The sequence below is a fragment of the Chrysemys picta genome, chromosome 23 (genome assembly GCF_011386835.1).
Source record: "Chrysemys picta bellii isolate R12L10 chromosome 23, ASM1138683v2, whole genome shotgun sequence".
Lineage (NCBI taxonomy): Eukaryota > Metazoa > Chordata > Testudines > Emydidae > Chrysemys > Chrysemys picta.
In genome coordinates, this window is record NC_088813.1 from 13,118,428 (window position 1) to 13,133,674 (window position 15,247).

Genomic DNA, 15,247 nt, shown 5'->3' on the forward strand with positions numbered 1-15,247 from the left:
ATGGACTGGATATCAGAGGATGGTAAAGAGATCAATTGGCATGAAAGCCAAGCATACAATTGTGTTTTGGATGGAGGCTATAAAAAAATTACTGACCCCAAATAGGAAAGTGGCAAGAAGAAGAAGAAGGGCTAATTTTGAGGGGGGAACTGGTATAAGCAATACTGGCAAAAAGAACTTTTCTGGCAGTATAAACTGGGTCTCCTCTAGGAGGGTTTGCCAGTAAGATAGACAGACTACTGTAGTTATACCAGCAATCCCTTTCTAGTGTAGGCAAGGCCTAGGACAAGGTAAATCTCTTCCAAGGGTTTCTTCACATGAGCTGATTTCATGTGGCTAAGGACTTGGAAAAACTGGTCCCTAAAATTCTGAGTATGTTATGTCCCTCATTCTCCGGGAATCCTCGTTGTGGATGGCTGGTATCCACATTAAGAGCTATAAAAGAAAAATCTCCAAGGATTTCTGATGGACCTCTGTGGAGAGGTCTTTGCGCTGTCCTAGCTCCCTGCCTTCCTTGTGGGTCTCTCTAGATTATGTCTAGGGTTTCATACTTTAGGTTCAAGCCAATAAAATCCCAATGAAGAAAAAACTGGAGAATAAGTTCATATAAAATATACACTGAAAACATCCTCCTTTTAGGATTTTTCTTGTGACTTGCACAAAAAGTTGGGGGACTCGTAAGGTCCCGTTTGCCTGTTGGCGTTCAGCCAGGGAGTTTCAGGGCCAAAATTTTCCTGTAATTCAAGGAAACATACTTAAATTATGGCTGATCTTCACTCCTAGTATTTGTGTTTCAAAACAAACTTCCACAATGCTGCAACTCGCCCATCAGGAGATAAAGATACTTTCTCCATTTTTCCAGGAATTGCCTGGGTGTATTTTTATCTTTCTCTGAACTGGGATTTTTCCCCAGGTTTCATTTATTTTGCTCATGAACTGAAATTTCAAATACAGCGGTAACCAACACGAAGGGTTCAGCCCTTCTTGGTTCTTGCTGTCACTACCACTATCATTGCCACTAGCTCTCTGCTGCATGAACAGCCGTTGACAGAGCAATTCGATTGTGGAATGATCTAAAGGGCCACTTGGGAGACAGAAGTATTTACATAGATTTAAATATTTCCTTTGACAGCTGAACTAGCCCTGATTGCCACCTCTGACACTGCAAGGTCCTTGCGCTTTTTTTGCCTTTTAGACACATCTCTTCTCTTTCAGAGTCTGTCAGGACGTTTATTTAGCAAAGTAGCAATTATCACAGTCGCACCCGCCTGTTCCACTAGCACCGCTCTAGTTATGAGTCAGTCGCAATTGCCATTATCTGCTCGGTTTTCTAGGGACGTGCGATGCAACTGATTGAACGAGCGCTGTGATGAAGATGCCATCAGAACAGTCATCAAGTGAGCCTCCCTCAAACCCCTGCTTGAAACCCACTCCTTTCCCCAAGCCTCCTATACCGGTCTCCTCACCAACCGTTTCTCTGTATCTTCTTGTGTTTGGAATTATTGTCCTATATGGTGTCCCTGTCCGTGTCCAGCATTAAGCACCTCTGGACAAGGACCTTGTCTTTGTTTTGCAAAGCATGGCTCACATCTATGGAGGAGGGCTCGTTACATAATAAATCATCACCAATGAGGAGGATGTGATGGTCCCAAAATGAGATACAAAAGGGTTCTCTTTACGGGGACTGTCAGACAGCTCCCCGTCCCTGTCTTTTGAGCAGGGCTAGACAGAACGCCAGTGGCTAATATCCAGTGACTCACTGCAAAGCTATTGTTTGGAGCTCTGTCCCCTGCCCATTATTTCTTTCTGGTGCCAGTTTGTCAAACAAATGGAATAGTTCACATGCAAGTCCTGGAGGATTTCTCTTTCTTGCATGCTGATTTCCAGACATGTGGGGGAGGTCAAGGTGGTAAGCTCAGGGACGTTTTTACTTGATTGTACAGCACCTAGCACAATGAAGCCCCTGATCCTTGATTGGGGTTCCAAGACATTGCCATAATAGATATAATAGGCACTGCTGGCCAAATCTTAAGGGAGGGTTTTATAGCAAAATAGCTATCACTTTCCCACTCTGTTTCTCCAAAAAGCTTTCCCACTCCAATGTATTTAAATGAGGTTAAAAACAGTCCCCTATTTTTCTCTCTAAATACCCCTATTTATAGCTTCTCAGTACTGCTAAATATTCAGCAGCCGGTGTGCTCTGACCCATATTGAACACCCAGAATGTGTGACATGCATCACTACCCATGACACATCATCACCAGACCTCCAGGACATTGTAACGACTCTGTCCAATGCAAATATTACACCCGTGGCGGGGGTGCTGTTTGGTTTGCAGCACTGTGCTTTGGTGTTATGGTTCTTATTTGTTAAATGAACATAGTATGCTCAGATTGTAAGCTCCTTGGGCAGAGACTAACAACACAAACACAGACTGGGAAGGTTTTATCTTAAAGCATTTCTTTTTATTTGTTCTCATAGCTCTTTCGATCTCTGTTTCCTTGATCTGCTTTCCTTGATTTCCCTCTGGAATATTTCCCCTCTCCTGCCTCTGTATCTGAGGCACAGTAATCTACTTGAATGTCAGCACTATTAGGTAAGTTTCACCCCCTTTACATAAAACCTCACTAAACAGGTTTCATATTTGAAAACGTCACACAGGAAAGTTCCTCTCTGGATTAGCAGAATATAATGCAATCTGACTGGGTAAAGCTTTCCTGTTTCTTACATTGAGCTTCCCGACTCAGAGCCTGATTTGGATCTCACACCAGTACAACTCCGGTGAGTTGCGTAGATTTACTCCTCCTTTATGCTAGTGTAAATCAGATCAGAATCTGGTCAGGACAGAATCAAAGTTACATCGTTCTACTCAGCAATCAGGTCACTGACAACAAAAAGGCTGAGAAATGCCAGATTTAATTCAAAACATTATTTTCAGACACAGTTCACGATAAGGGGAGGCACAGTCGCCACCATGTGAACTTAAGGAATGTGAGGCTGAGCAAAGATAAGTGCTTCATCCTCACAGGTGCCTTCGGGTCTGACCCCAAATTCCACATGCAGCCATCCCTGAGTTTTGGGCTGTTTGAAATCCAGACCCAGCTCACGATCCAAATGTTGTGGGTTTGGGTCTCTCTCTGTTTGCATTCCATCATCCTAATGCTTCCCACTCCATTCGCCTTACAAACTGCCAGGGAGAAGCATGTCTCCATCCCACACCATGTGGATTATGGCAGAAATGAATCCGATTGAACAGTTAGCTGCAGAAATCCAGCTGGGTTATAGAAATCAATCCAGCTGGGCCCTGTAGGGGGAGGGAAAACCCACCAACTCCTCCAGGAAGAAATTAAATGGAAAGATGTGTTTTGGAGGCAGCAGCTGGAGAATTCCTATCGGGAAACCGGTAAGATCCTCGCTCCCCCAGTACCCTGGGTACTCACCTGAAAGTCACATGCTGCAGGGTCAACACGTTACGCTTTCACTCTGACAAACAAGTTTTTAATCAAGGTTCACAAACAGAGAATATTGCTTATGTCAAGATTTGGGACGAAAAATCCCTCCTTGCTGATTTATTAGACCCAGCCCAAAGCTGGACCTGATAAGGAAAACAGTGTGGTCTAGTCCTTAGGGTACAGGGGCAAGGACTGCTGGGGTCTATTCCCAGCCCAGTTTGACCGCGTGCAATTAACTTAACGTTGCTGTGAGTCAGTTACTCTGTCTATAAAATCTAGCTGCGCTACCCCAGAACAGGGAGGTCTTACAGAAAGGGCCTAATCTCTCCTCTGTACATGAATCAGGGATGCACAGGGCCCCATGAACAGGTTGGCCCAGTTGCACCTGCTTAGGCCAGGGCTACCTTTGGCCGTGTGCATCACCTCAGCCCTTGGCCTCTCTGCTGAGACTGAGTTTTTGTGATGAGGGCATTTGTCCAGTAGGACCTGGTCTGAGACCCCCAACTCATTTCACACCAACCACCCAACAGATTTCAGTGCAACAACAACTTTTTACCATCTGCCACATGAGCCAGGAAGCTGAGAGGAAAGGCTCTGTATCCCTGACTAGTTTACTAATCGGTCCTGTTCCAATTAGGAGACAACTTGTACTTTACCCAGTAACTGTTCCTCCAGCAACACTACCCACCCAGCCCCAGGACAGGTGCAGGTGTTTGAAGACAGTGATAATTAGCTGTTTGCTTTTCTCTGTAAGCGAGGAGATTTACACATCCAGGCAAGCTACATTTTCTTGCTGACTTCACAGTGTGCAGTAGGAAGCTTTATTAATCATTCAATTTCATATTGGAGGGACAGCGGAACTGAGCCGCTCCCCTAACAGAGCGATTTACAGACCACACAGCTGGCTTAGTAGATGCTTTCTCATCTCTTTATCTAGCTCTTTCGCTCAGTCTCCTCCCAAACATTTAATGCCAGCTCCTTTAACAAGCCTTGAAGTTTAGAAGGTTCATGGTCCAACAAACGTAAGAAAATACCAGTTGAGCATAAATCAAATTTACTCTGTGAACTTGGAGTTCTTTTCCCCTGAAATGATTATTGAAGACATTTCTGCAAGCCACAGATTCATGAGTCTCTTTTTTCTCACCCATCTTTCATCAGCTTCTTTGAGACCAAGGAGCCCGTTCGTATCTCAATGCTAATGCATAAGGCTTAATATTCTGCTGAACAATGGACAAATGCAGGGATCAGCAGAGAGAGAATTAAAGAACAATAAATCCTCAGTCAAAAATGAGAAGCTTTTATCACCTTCTAAACAGCATTTTGGTCTGTCTGCAGTAATTTATAGTGTTTTTATCATCATGCATCAACTTCGTTGTAGGTTTCCGAGAGGATCAAGAAATTCATAGACTCCATGCATCAAAGATTAAACATTAAAATCCCAATCCCTGGGTATTAAAAGCCCTAGATTAAAGCATACACATTTCCCCTCTTTGCTCTCGGGTACACATTTGCTTCAACCATTTTCCAAAACCAGCTAGGTGTTCAGGCAAATGAAGAACAAAAATAAAGCTTTCACATTTGTAAAGAAAAGATAAGAAACCAGAGTACCATGCCCCAGTTCCTAAGCGTTGAATGGGAGCTGTCACGGTGCACAGAAGCGTAGAAGGTAGTAGAAAGTGGAAGTGCCACAGACACCCAGAGCCGGTCTGGACTGTTGCCATTAGGAGAGCCCAGAACACAAAGTGAACTTTCACTATTGATTGGACTTACGGTGTTGCAGCCATATTGGTCCCAGGATATGTGAGAGACGAGGTGGGTGAGGTAATATCTTTTATTGGACCAACTTCTGTTGGTGCGAGAGAGAGACGCTTCCAAGTGCCACAGAGCTCTTCTTCAGGTTGACCAGACCAACACACAGGGTTTAAAAGCGAAGTTTATTGCTACCGAGCAAAAATCAACGCATTGCAGGTGATAGGCTAGGAGGAAATCTACACTGATAAAATAGATTACCTCACCCATGTTGTCTCTCTACAGTGACCAAACACTTTTTGGATCTTAATGCAAATATTATATTTTACCATGAAGTTCTGTCACCCAGTTTAAATGTTCCAGGTCCCTGATATGTCCAATATATATACTGATCCCACAGCACATGAAGCAACTGAGCAGGCTGTAAATGGACTGTCATTCCTGTTGTATATTTTGGACATGCTGCACTGCACGAGATGCACACACACATGCCCTAACAGAAAGGTCCTGACTTCTGAAAGCTGTTCTAAATGCTGTAGTTTGGCTCCGCATTCCAGCTGCTGACACAAGACGATGAGCCAGTCAATCTTCCCGATTCCTTCTGACTCCAAATTTCTACTCGTGCTCCTCCTGCTGGGTCCAATTAACAGCACATGGAGAAAGCAGAGATACAGGCCTGCCCCAGAATCCAAACGGCTGAACTTTAAGGAAATTTGGATCCAAATTGGACTGAGTTTATGATTTGGGCACTGAAGCTTTATGGTAGAACTATGAATATGGTACAGAGCTGTAAAGATATTTCCGAAGGGAAGAATGTTGGTGATGGGTAATGATCTCCTGGAATCACAGATAAAACAATGTGCAGATTCCCCTTTCTGTGTGATCAGACAGCCTAGTTTATGCTATACTAAGATATGTGGCAGGGGCTTTTAAAGGACACAGAAGTAACAAAAGGAAGGCAGGTAGCTACAGCCTGATTTTCAGGGGTGCTGTGCGCTCCCAGCTCCCATGGACTTCAATTGAGTTGTGGGCAGCCAGTGTCTTTGCAGATCAGGCCCCAGATGTCAGCACAGGAGATTTTACAATGCATTTGTGAGCTGCTCTAGTGCCACTAGGATCCCTCTCAAACTCAGGACACTAACCCATACGCCACTCCTCTGGAAAAACAAGACAGAGCTGAGGGGAGGGTTCCAAAGGAGAGATTTAATTTCTGAACTGATCAGTTACAGACACTGCTATCACAAAGGTGACAGGTCCTTTATTCAGAACATCTATATTCTGCATGGCTGGCCTGCAGGAGAGAGACAGCACACAGGGCATACCTGGGCTAACTTTAACAGAAGAGTTTCATTCCCACAACACGTGCACAGAGGGTGATGCATGGTTAGCTGTGCTGTCAGAGGGACTCAATGTCACCAGCAGCAGATCAAGGCCTGGCCTCCGGTTTGCCACTGTGGTGTTCAGGTGGTGTGTATTTCCCTTCCTTTATCAGCTGCTTCTTCTGCGCCACAATTGTCATCAGACGGATTATCTGCCAAAGACAAATGAGTTAAGGAATAAAGATTGTGTAGCAGGAAAAGAGGACACTAGAGAAGCAGCGGGAATAGTGAAGCTTCCTTCAAAGCCTCACAGGTCAGGACCCTGGCACAAATGCGCTAGGACATTCTAGTTACAAGGTAAAAACAGTATTATCACGTCCCCTCCCAACAAAGTATAATTGCAAAGAGAATCTATACAACGTGTGCATTGCTCCACTGGATGGAATGGAAAACCTGAACTAAACCTAGTCATGTGTCCCAACAGTGGCTGCAACTGAAGGGGCTGTAATACCACACACATGCATGAACATTTCATGGGTTACAGACTGTTATATTTTACTATCTGTCTTTTAATAGACATTATCAGAATTTTAAAAATCTTTCCACCGTTGTCATTTGTAACCGCTCCTAGGAAAACTTTAAACTAGAATCTGTTTCCTTATCCATGTTATTTCCCCCCCTCCATCAGCCACACACACTTGTTATTATGGATGAAGAGCTGCATATAGTGTTTTAGGAGCACTGAGGGGTTTGTGTGTTATAAAAAAAGAAAAACCAATTAAAAAAATGACAAAAATTACAAACAAGTAAGTAAAGTGGGCCAAAGTATGGGTGACATTTGAGTAACCCAGCATATTTTGCATTGCAATGAAAACTGCATTCTAACCGACTTCTCCATGAATGGAGTCACTAATATGCCTAAGTACAAGGGACATGCACACAGTTGCAACCACTAGAGAAACTCTTGCCTTTACACTGTAACCCTTCAGGACAAGGATTGTCTTTTCTATGTTTGTACAGCACCTAGCACAATGGGGCTCCAGTCCCGACTGGGGTCTTTCAGCTACCATATGATAAACATTTATTACTAAGAATCACATGGTTTGAGTCAAGATACAACTTTCATAGAAACCACAGGGAAAATTCAGAGTTGAGAGTTCACCCCACAGCCTTTAACCTCAGTTGTTATTTGCTTACAATGCTCTGAGTAAGCAACAACACTAAACTTCCTTCCACCTTACTCCTTCTCCTGAAGTCCCTTTCTGCCCTGTGTCCCCAATAACTTGGCAGTGATGGCCTCGTTACACATAAGCTGCACGTATAAACTTACCTGTCACTGTGTTCCCATAAGATCAGAGAGAATTAACCTTATCTAAGCGGGTTCAGCATTGTAAGGGCTCATGTTCATAAACCATTTTGAAAATGTACAGTGCTACATAACCACTAAATCTCCTCCAAGGGAAACTATTTTTATAACATATGCCCAGTTACCTGTTACTAATTGATGTGTGTATCAGCTTAATGGGCAACATTTTAGTTTATAACAACTCCACGGTACAAGCACATTGTGACTACAGTACGATTAGAGACCTTGCAGTCAGGAAACAGGGAAACAATAATACAAACTAGGAAATAAAACTCAGAATGGCCCATCTGATATCCCTTGTTACTACAGTCCTTGGCATCCTTTTAAGAAGGCAGGTCTACCCATCAAAGATCCCAAATCCATGTTTTCCTTATTGAATCAGGGAGCAGGAAGTTGGGTGGATCACAGCTGAAGTTCCTGGAAAGTAAACAGCATGCTGCAATGTTCCACAAGCTCTGTGGCTCAGTTAGCCAAGACAGGAATGTCACCTGACCCATTGGGTTTCCTGCTGAGCTGACCAAACTGAAGAGAGCATTTTCTGAGAGTATGTCCAGTTTACAAATAAAACACAAACATTGTCAAGGTTTGAAGAGTTCCATGTCTTAATTTAACTACAAGGTTATTTGCTCAGACTCTACAATGTACTTATCCCAACAATAACCAGGCACTGACGAGGAACAAAATCTCCAAGAAAAAAATGGTTTTGAGAGTCAGACATAGGACTAATCCATTGATAATATTCTGCTATGTTGTCTTTACAGAATACTAAATTTCTCACTGCTGCTCTCAGGCTCCCACTGAAGTCACTAGGCATCACAGACGTTTATCTGGAGGCAGAAGTTGGGCCTTAGGGGTTAGTAACAGGTGTGTGGTTATTGCTCTTTGTACTGGACTGAAAATTTTGCATAGCCCTTATTATTTATCTCAGTGTTCACACTGTGTGTAATATACATTCCCACTCCCTCCCCTGCCCATATCTAGCTCATCTCTTCTTACCGTTTTGCGCCTATTAACACACTCTTGCAAGTCTTCATATTCTAGTCTGCACTCCTTGTGTGCACGAATCTGCCCAATGTCATTGGCACACTCAATCCATTCCTTCTCAAAGGCATGGCACAGAGCCGCCCGTTTGTAGGGCTGCTCTGAGCTTTGATGCAGCATCCATTTGTCCACATTGAGTCCCAGCTGATCTTGGAGATTCCAAAATGGCATGGCTGAGCAGGAAGTGAGGAGGGAGACAAAGAATGGCGGTTATAAGACCAGTCTAGAGATTTAGCTCAGTAAAACAGAAGCATATGAAAGCAGATATTTCAAATAAGGCTTTTTAGTGCACGATTAATACTTTTCCCCAAGTGATTCATTTAAGTTTTATTTTCACAAGAGCAGAAGCAAGAGTTAAACATTCATCCAACATATATTATCCATTTTTTTGCAGAAAGGCAGGGAGAGGTAATATAAGCCAACTTCTTTAGCATTTGAACAGAGAGAAAATGTTCTGGAATCATTTTTTAAAATGACAAAAATATCCACTCAGTGGCATTTCTATGGATGCCTCCTGTTGCACACAAGGTTCATTCATAATAAAATGCATTGATAAAATAGTATTTCACACCAGACTCAGTTAAAGTTATACATGGACCTGCTTATATATACACACATATGCATGTACTTGCAGATATTTTTTATATATGCAAACCTTTTGATTGTATGATCTTGGAGGTTATAATTCGCAAGCCCTTGTAAATCTCTTCATTCTCCTTGTCTCTGATCTCCCAACTAGTGTAGGCAGGCCAAAGGGCAATTGCACTCAAAAGCGTTGGATGCGAGTTAAATGTACTTTATGATTGCATTTTTGCAATAGATCTCCATGAATTTTCAACACCTTTTTTATATGCAACATGTAGGTTGTTGGTACCTTCCTCTGTTTGCATTTCTCTGCATGTTCTTAGGGTTGCATGATCTTTAACAACTGTGATACTGTACCGTATGGCTCAGGTTTGTATTTGTATTGCCCTGTGTTCTTACTCAGTTTTTCTACTCAGGCTAAGCTGCCACTGAAGTCACAGGGGATTTAACCCAATAACGATTGCTGTATTTGGCCCCAGGTGTGCATTCGATGTTTATTTACACTATTGGCTATTCAGGGAAGAGAGACTGTACGATCTACACATTGTGGAACTACTAGAATGAGACAATAATGCTAAGTAGCAAATGTGGAATTTTTAGTCTGCATTTTCACCAACAAGGCAGTACATAACTTTTTTTAAATGTATAATTAATATGATATTGTGATCTACTTTATGTCCCAAATTTAGATTTTGTAAAAATAAAAAAATCTATTAATGTTTTCAGTATATTTATAAATATATGTTTTAATTGAAATTTCAAGACCCAACAATGTGGTTGGTGCAGTATGAGACACAAAAATAAAAATGACCCCTGCCATAGAAAGCTTATGGTCCAAGGCATGGTCTATACTAGAAACTTTTGCCAGTATAGAATATTGCTTGAGTTGTGATTCTTTTTATGACATTTGCATACTGGCAAAAGCCCCAGTGTAGATACAATTATGCTGGCACAAAAGTGTTTTTGCTTATACAGTGTAGTGGGTAGTACACTGAACTGGGACTCAGGAGACCGGGTTCTATTCACTCTTCTGACCCTGGCCTGCTGGGTGACCTTGGGCAAGTCACTTCTGTACCTCAGTTTCCCCATGTGTAAATCAGGGATAATTATAAATTACCTCCTTTATAAAGCATCTTGAGATTTAACAATGAAAAGTGCTGTATAAGACCTAGGTATTATGATAAGCTATACCACCAAAAGCGCTCTTTTACCTGTAAATACTGTATCTACACTAGGAGCGTTTGCCAATATAGCTATACCAGCAAACCCTTTTTAGTCTAGGCAAGGCCTAAGATTCTAATCCTAACAACACTTAAGCATTCATTGACTTCTATAGGATTACTGGAAAAACCTCTTGTACTTTTTGCTGGTGTGAATTCACTATCAAGCACAGAGGCAAAACTGAGCCTAAGGCCGCACACAGTTAACAATGGACATAAGAAAAGCACACGTCAAAGGTATGACAAAATATTAACAAATTCTTCGGCTCTTACACTGAAGGTGACAGAACTGCAGCATGAGAAATTGCAACCATCCACCACATGGCCCTAGTTACAACAGCATGCACTGTGGCAATAAGCGTGCTAGTGAAATGTTTCATGATTCAAATATTGTTAACGGTCTTGTGAAAGAATCAAGGCAGAACTATTGGTGACCAATGTTTTGGCCCCAAAGTTCATGAGGAATTGTTTATGGATTTATTACCAATGCCAACACAACAGCCTATGTACTTCTCTGGCCTTGGCTACACTGGCGGTGTACAGCGCTGCAACTTGCTGCGCTCAGGGGTGTGAAAAAACACACCCCCCCGAGCGCAGCGAGTGCAGCGCTGTAAAACACCAGTGTAATCAGAGCCTGCAGTGCTGCACGCTTACTCGCAGTGCTGCAAGCTATTCCCCTCGGAGAGGTGGAGTACATACAGCGCTGCGAGAGAGCGCTTGGCAGCGCTGTGAAGTCCCCAGTGTAGCCAAGGCCGCTGTAGCAACTGATGCCTCAAATAAAAAGAAAAGAAAGATGTTTCCAGTGTGCTTGGGATACTTTATCACATCAAATGGTGTTCAGTGCAACCCGCTTGATTTTTATGAAAACAGTGATGAACGCCACTTGCAGATTCATCATGCTATAAAGAACTGCCTAGAGAAACACCAGCTTAACATTAATTGTATTACCACATACTTGACTATAATACACCATGCTGTGTTTGCCATAGTTCACAGATGCATCAGTTATTGCTGAAAATGACTGCATTCTGAAGGCAAACTACCTTGCACACATAACCCACGATACCTGCAAACATGTTAGCAATCTGCTGTTAGTTAATGTAGAAATGATTGTGTTGAAAATTTACAGCCACTTTTTTGTGCCTGCAAAGTGCAGAGAAAAACGTAAAGTTTTTTTCTGAGTTTATTGAAATTGAATGGAAAGAAGTACTTGAGACATGTGAGCAGAAGATGGCTATCCCTTAACCCAGCAGTTGACCACCTTTTGAGAAACTGGCCTGCAATTAAAACCTGTTTCAAGTCACTACGTGATGCTTGCCCAGTAACTTTAAATAAAATTTTCACTGAAGATGGTGTGTATACCTGTATTGTGGAAATTTACAGGTGTTCTCCCCTTGCCCCCAAGTGTGGCTTGTGTCGACAATTTTGAGAGGCAGTTGGAAGAATCAAAGCTCTGCATTACTGATGTGTACACAGAGATGTACCATTTTAAGATGAAGTAGCTAAAGTGTAAAGATTTTTTTTTTTTTTTTAAGATTCCACACCAAACTGATGGAAAAACATGACCAGAACAAAAAGTGAACATAAAGCAAGACTTCGTTAAGTTTTATGACCCTATGTTTTTGTATATTGATAACTAGTTTGATTTCTCTTCAGACAATGTAACAATGAACCTGAAGCCCATTGAGCTCTATGAGAAGCTTAGGGCTTGTCTACACCGGCCCTTTACAGCGCTGCAACTTTCTCACTCGAGGTGCGAAAAAACACCCCGCTGAGTGCAGCAAGTTTCAGCGCTGTAAAGCGCCAGCGTAGACAGTGCACCGGTGCTGGTAGCTGCGCCCCTCATGGAGGTGGTTTTTTTTAAGAGCGCTGGGAGAGCTCTCTCCCAGCCCTCTGCCGCGACTACACAAGCCATGTTAAAGCACTGTTGCCAGTTTTGACAAGCCCTTAGTTTCTCAGACTTTATGAACATAATGGATGCACTCAAAATGAAGGAAATCATAAACACAGATCAGCTGCATGAGTTCTGCACCAGTTGAGATGTGATCGAAATATCAAGACATTACATTTCCAAATCTGTCGGCAAAGAGTGGATATGTTTCAGAAGCATGGAAACAAAACCTGAAAAACCCTTGTTCCCAACGGTGTCTTTTGTACCAGAAACCTCTGTAGCCATAATTTTCTTCCTTAATGGGAAATAGTTTGACAACAGAATAGATGCAAGGTAGATTTAATTAAAATCAAACTCAATACGTGGATAAACTTCCGGTTATCCTGCAAAGATTTCTTCATCTCTGAACAACTGGATCAGAAGTTGCTGAGTGCTGCAAAAAGCAGCAAGAAATACCACTAGCGAATACAGACAAGCACTGCTAATTATTTGTAATAGGAACAACCTGAAAGCCACAACCAACTCTAGTTTCACAGGCTGCCATCCCCGAAAAATAACCCACACCTCTGCACGATGGATGGGGGGGGTAGTGAAGGAGGGGACTAAGAAAACTTGGGGGAACCCCTGGGGCAACCCCCCCATACCCCTGGGGGCGGAGGCAGAGGACAGGGAGGAGCTGGGGCAACCCCTGAAGCGACCCCCTGGCTCCTCCATACCCCTATTGGCGGGAGTGCAGGGCGGGGCCTGCAGCCCCCGTCCCCCCCACACTCCGGGGGCTGCGCGGGGGGTGGGGAGGGAGAGCCGGAATCTGACCGCAGCTCAGTGGCCCAGCCCCCCACAACTCGGGGAGCAAAGGAGAGATGAGGCTCCCCGCGACCCCCCAGAACAGACACCCCCCCAGGAGCTTCACCTGCGACCCGCCGTCGCCGCGCCCTCCTCCTTCGTCCTTTCGGAGCTTTTACGACACTCGCTGCCGTTAACCGCGCCGTCGCACGCCACCCGCGCTGTGCTTTACGGCTCGGAGTCACCGCACGGGGAAGGAATCATAGAGAAATAAAGAGAGAGCGTCTCTTGCGAACTGGAGGGGGACCAGTCGTCTCCCCAGTACACCTCCAGCGCCACCTGCAGGCTGGGGGGTGACAGTTCCCCAGTGTCCCCTGCAGGCTGGAGGGGTGACAGTTCCCCAGTGTCCCATGCAGGCTGGGGGGTGACAGTTCCCCAGTGTCCCCTGCAGGCTGGAGGGGTGACAGTTCTCCAGCCCCACTGCAGGCTGGAGGGGTGACAGTTCCCCAGTGTCCCCCATGTTACAGGGCAACCTCACTGTGGTCTGGGAGACTCATAACCAATCACCAAACCGGAGGGCTCCCACCATCCCTTGCCAGATCACTTGTGATTCAGCGTTACATACATGCCCGGTGCCAAATGGGCCTGAAACGCCTCTGGCCCTCTGCTTTTAAAAAATCTGAGCTAAGTGCTCTCGGGCACAGAGCAGGAGGTAGTGTCCTGCGTTCTCGTGCACAGAATGGGGACTGGTATCCAGCAGTCAGAGCAGCAGAGAACTCCTGGTTTCTACTGCCTGATCTGGGAAGTGGGTAGGATCGATTGGAATGGGGGGTGGGTTCTCTTCCTGGTTCTGCTGCTCGCTTTCTCTGTGACCTTGGAGGAGTCTCACTAATCTCTATTTCTCATCAGTAAAATGGAGATAATTTTCTTTCTTCACAGGCATGTTGAGAAGGTTAATGAGGGCTGCCCTGAGAAGCGCTTTGTGTTGCTCAGCTGGAAGGAGGTAGAGCAGTATTATGTGTTATTGTACAGACGTGTGTGTGTTGAGGGGATAGTCTTGGGGATTGGCTTTTTTTTTTTTTTTTCTGTTAGGATTTCCCAAGGGCCAGTAAACACTTGTTAGCAGTTAAAGAAACACCACCTAACAATCCATCAATTGTCAGAGATGGGATGATGTAATGAGTCCTTAGACCTTGCATCCTTCCTGAAATGATACAAGTGTATCCAGAAAATAGCTAGCTCCCAGCTCACTGCTTTCTGTTTCCAACCGCTGCATCCCCAGTGGTTTTATTCCAGACCTCTGGGCACACAGTACTCCATTGTCAGTCTGTGTTAGTTTTGTTGAACGTGATAGTTCTTAGCAATGTTCAAAGCCCTGGTAATTGTCAGTTCAGGGCTGATCTCATTTCTGTTTGATACTCCTGGATCCCTTTCTGAGAGCGGTGATTAATCCCCAGGAAAGACCCTGCACCTTGATTAATCATTATTGCTTAAACATAAGAACAGCCAGTGGAATGTTGTAGTCGCTGTTTAGCAAGGCCTCAGCACTGATCTCCAATTTAAACCATGCAGGCGTTTCCTGTTTTGAGACCCAAATGCGGCTCCCCCATCCCTCAAGCCACATGGGCTTAGGGAAGAAAGATTCCAGAACAAACCAACTCCAGGGGCCAGAGCAACTCTCAAGTCAGCCTAGGGTGACCAGACAGCAAATGTGAAAAATCGGGACGGGGGGGATTTGGAGCCTATATAAGAAAAAGACCCAAAAATCGGGACAGCTGGTCACCCTAAATCAGCCAGAGCAGACACAGAAGCAGCCTCAGTGGGTACTGCAGCATGGAGGC

General features: G+C 44.1%; 1 protein-coding gene across 1 annotated transcript; it reads right to left on the reverse strand.

Moving 5' to 3' along the window:
* Positions 1-6,384: 6,384 nt before the first annotated feature.
* On the reverse strand, positions 6,385-13,665 carry NDUFS5 (NADH:ubiquinone oxidoreductase subunit S5). The gene is made up of 3 exons (XM_005302136.4): positions 13,534-13,665; positions 8,883-9,100; positions 6,385-6,732 (listed from the first exon to the last, which is right to left on the reverse strand). The coding sequence occupies exons 2-3, from the start codon at positions 9,096-9,098 to the stop codon at positions 6,628-6,630; spliced, it is 321 nt and encodes a 106-aa protein (XP_005302193.1). The 5' UTR covers positions 9,099-9,100; positions 13,534-13,665; the 3' UTR covers positions 6,385-6,627.
* Positions 13,666-15,247: the final 1,582 nt, after the last annotated feature.

Bases quoted from the DNA above. Each gene is read 5' to 3' on its own strand.
- NDUFS5 (XM_005302136.4), bottom strand. From the start codon at position 9,098: ATGCCATTTTGGAATCTCCAAGATCAGCTGGGACTCAATGTGGACAAA. The intron at 6,733-8,882 runs GTAAGAAGAGAT...TGTCTTTGGCAG, and splicing joins GTGTTAATAGGCGCAAAACG to ATAATCCGTCTGATGACAAT.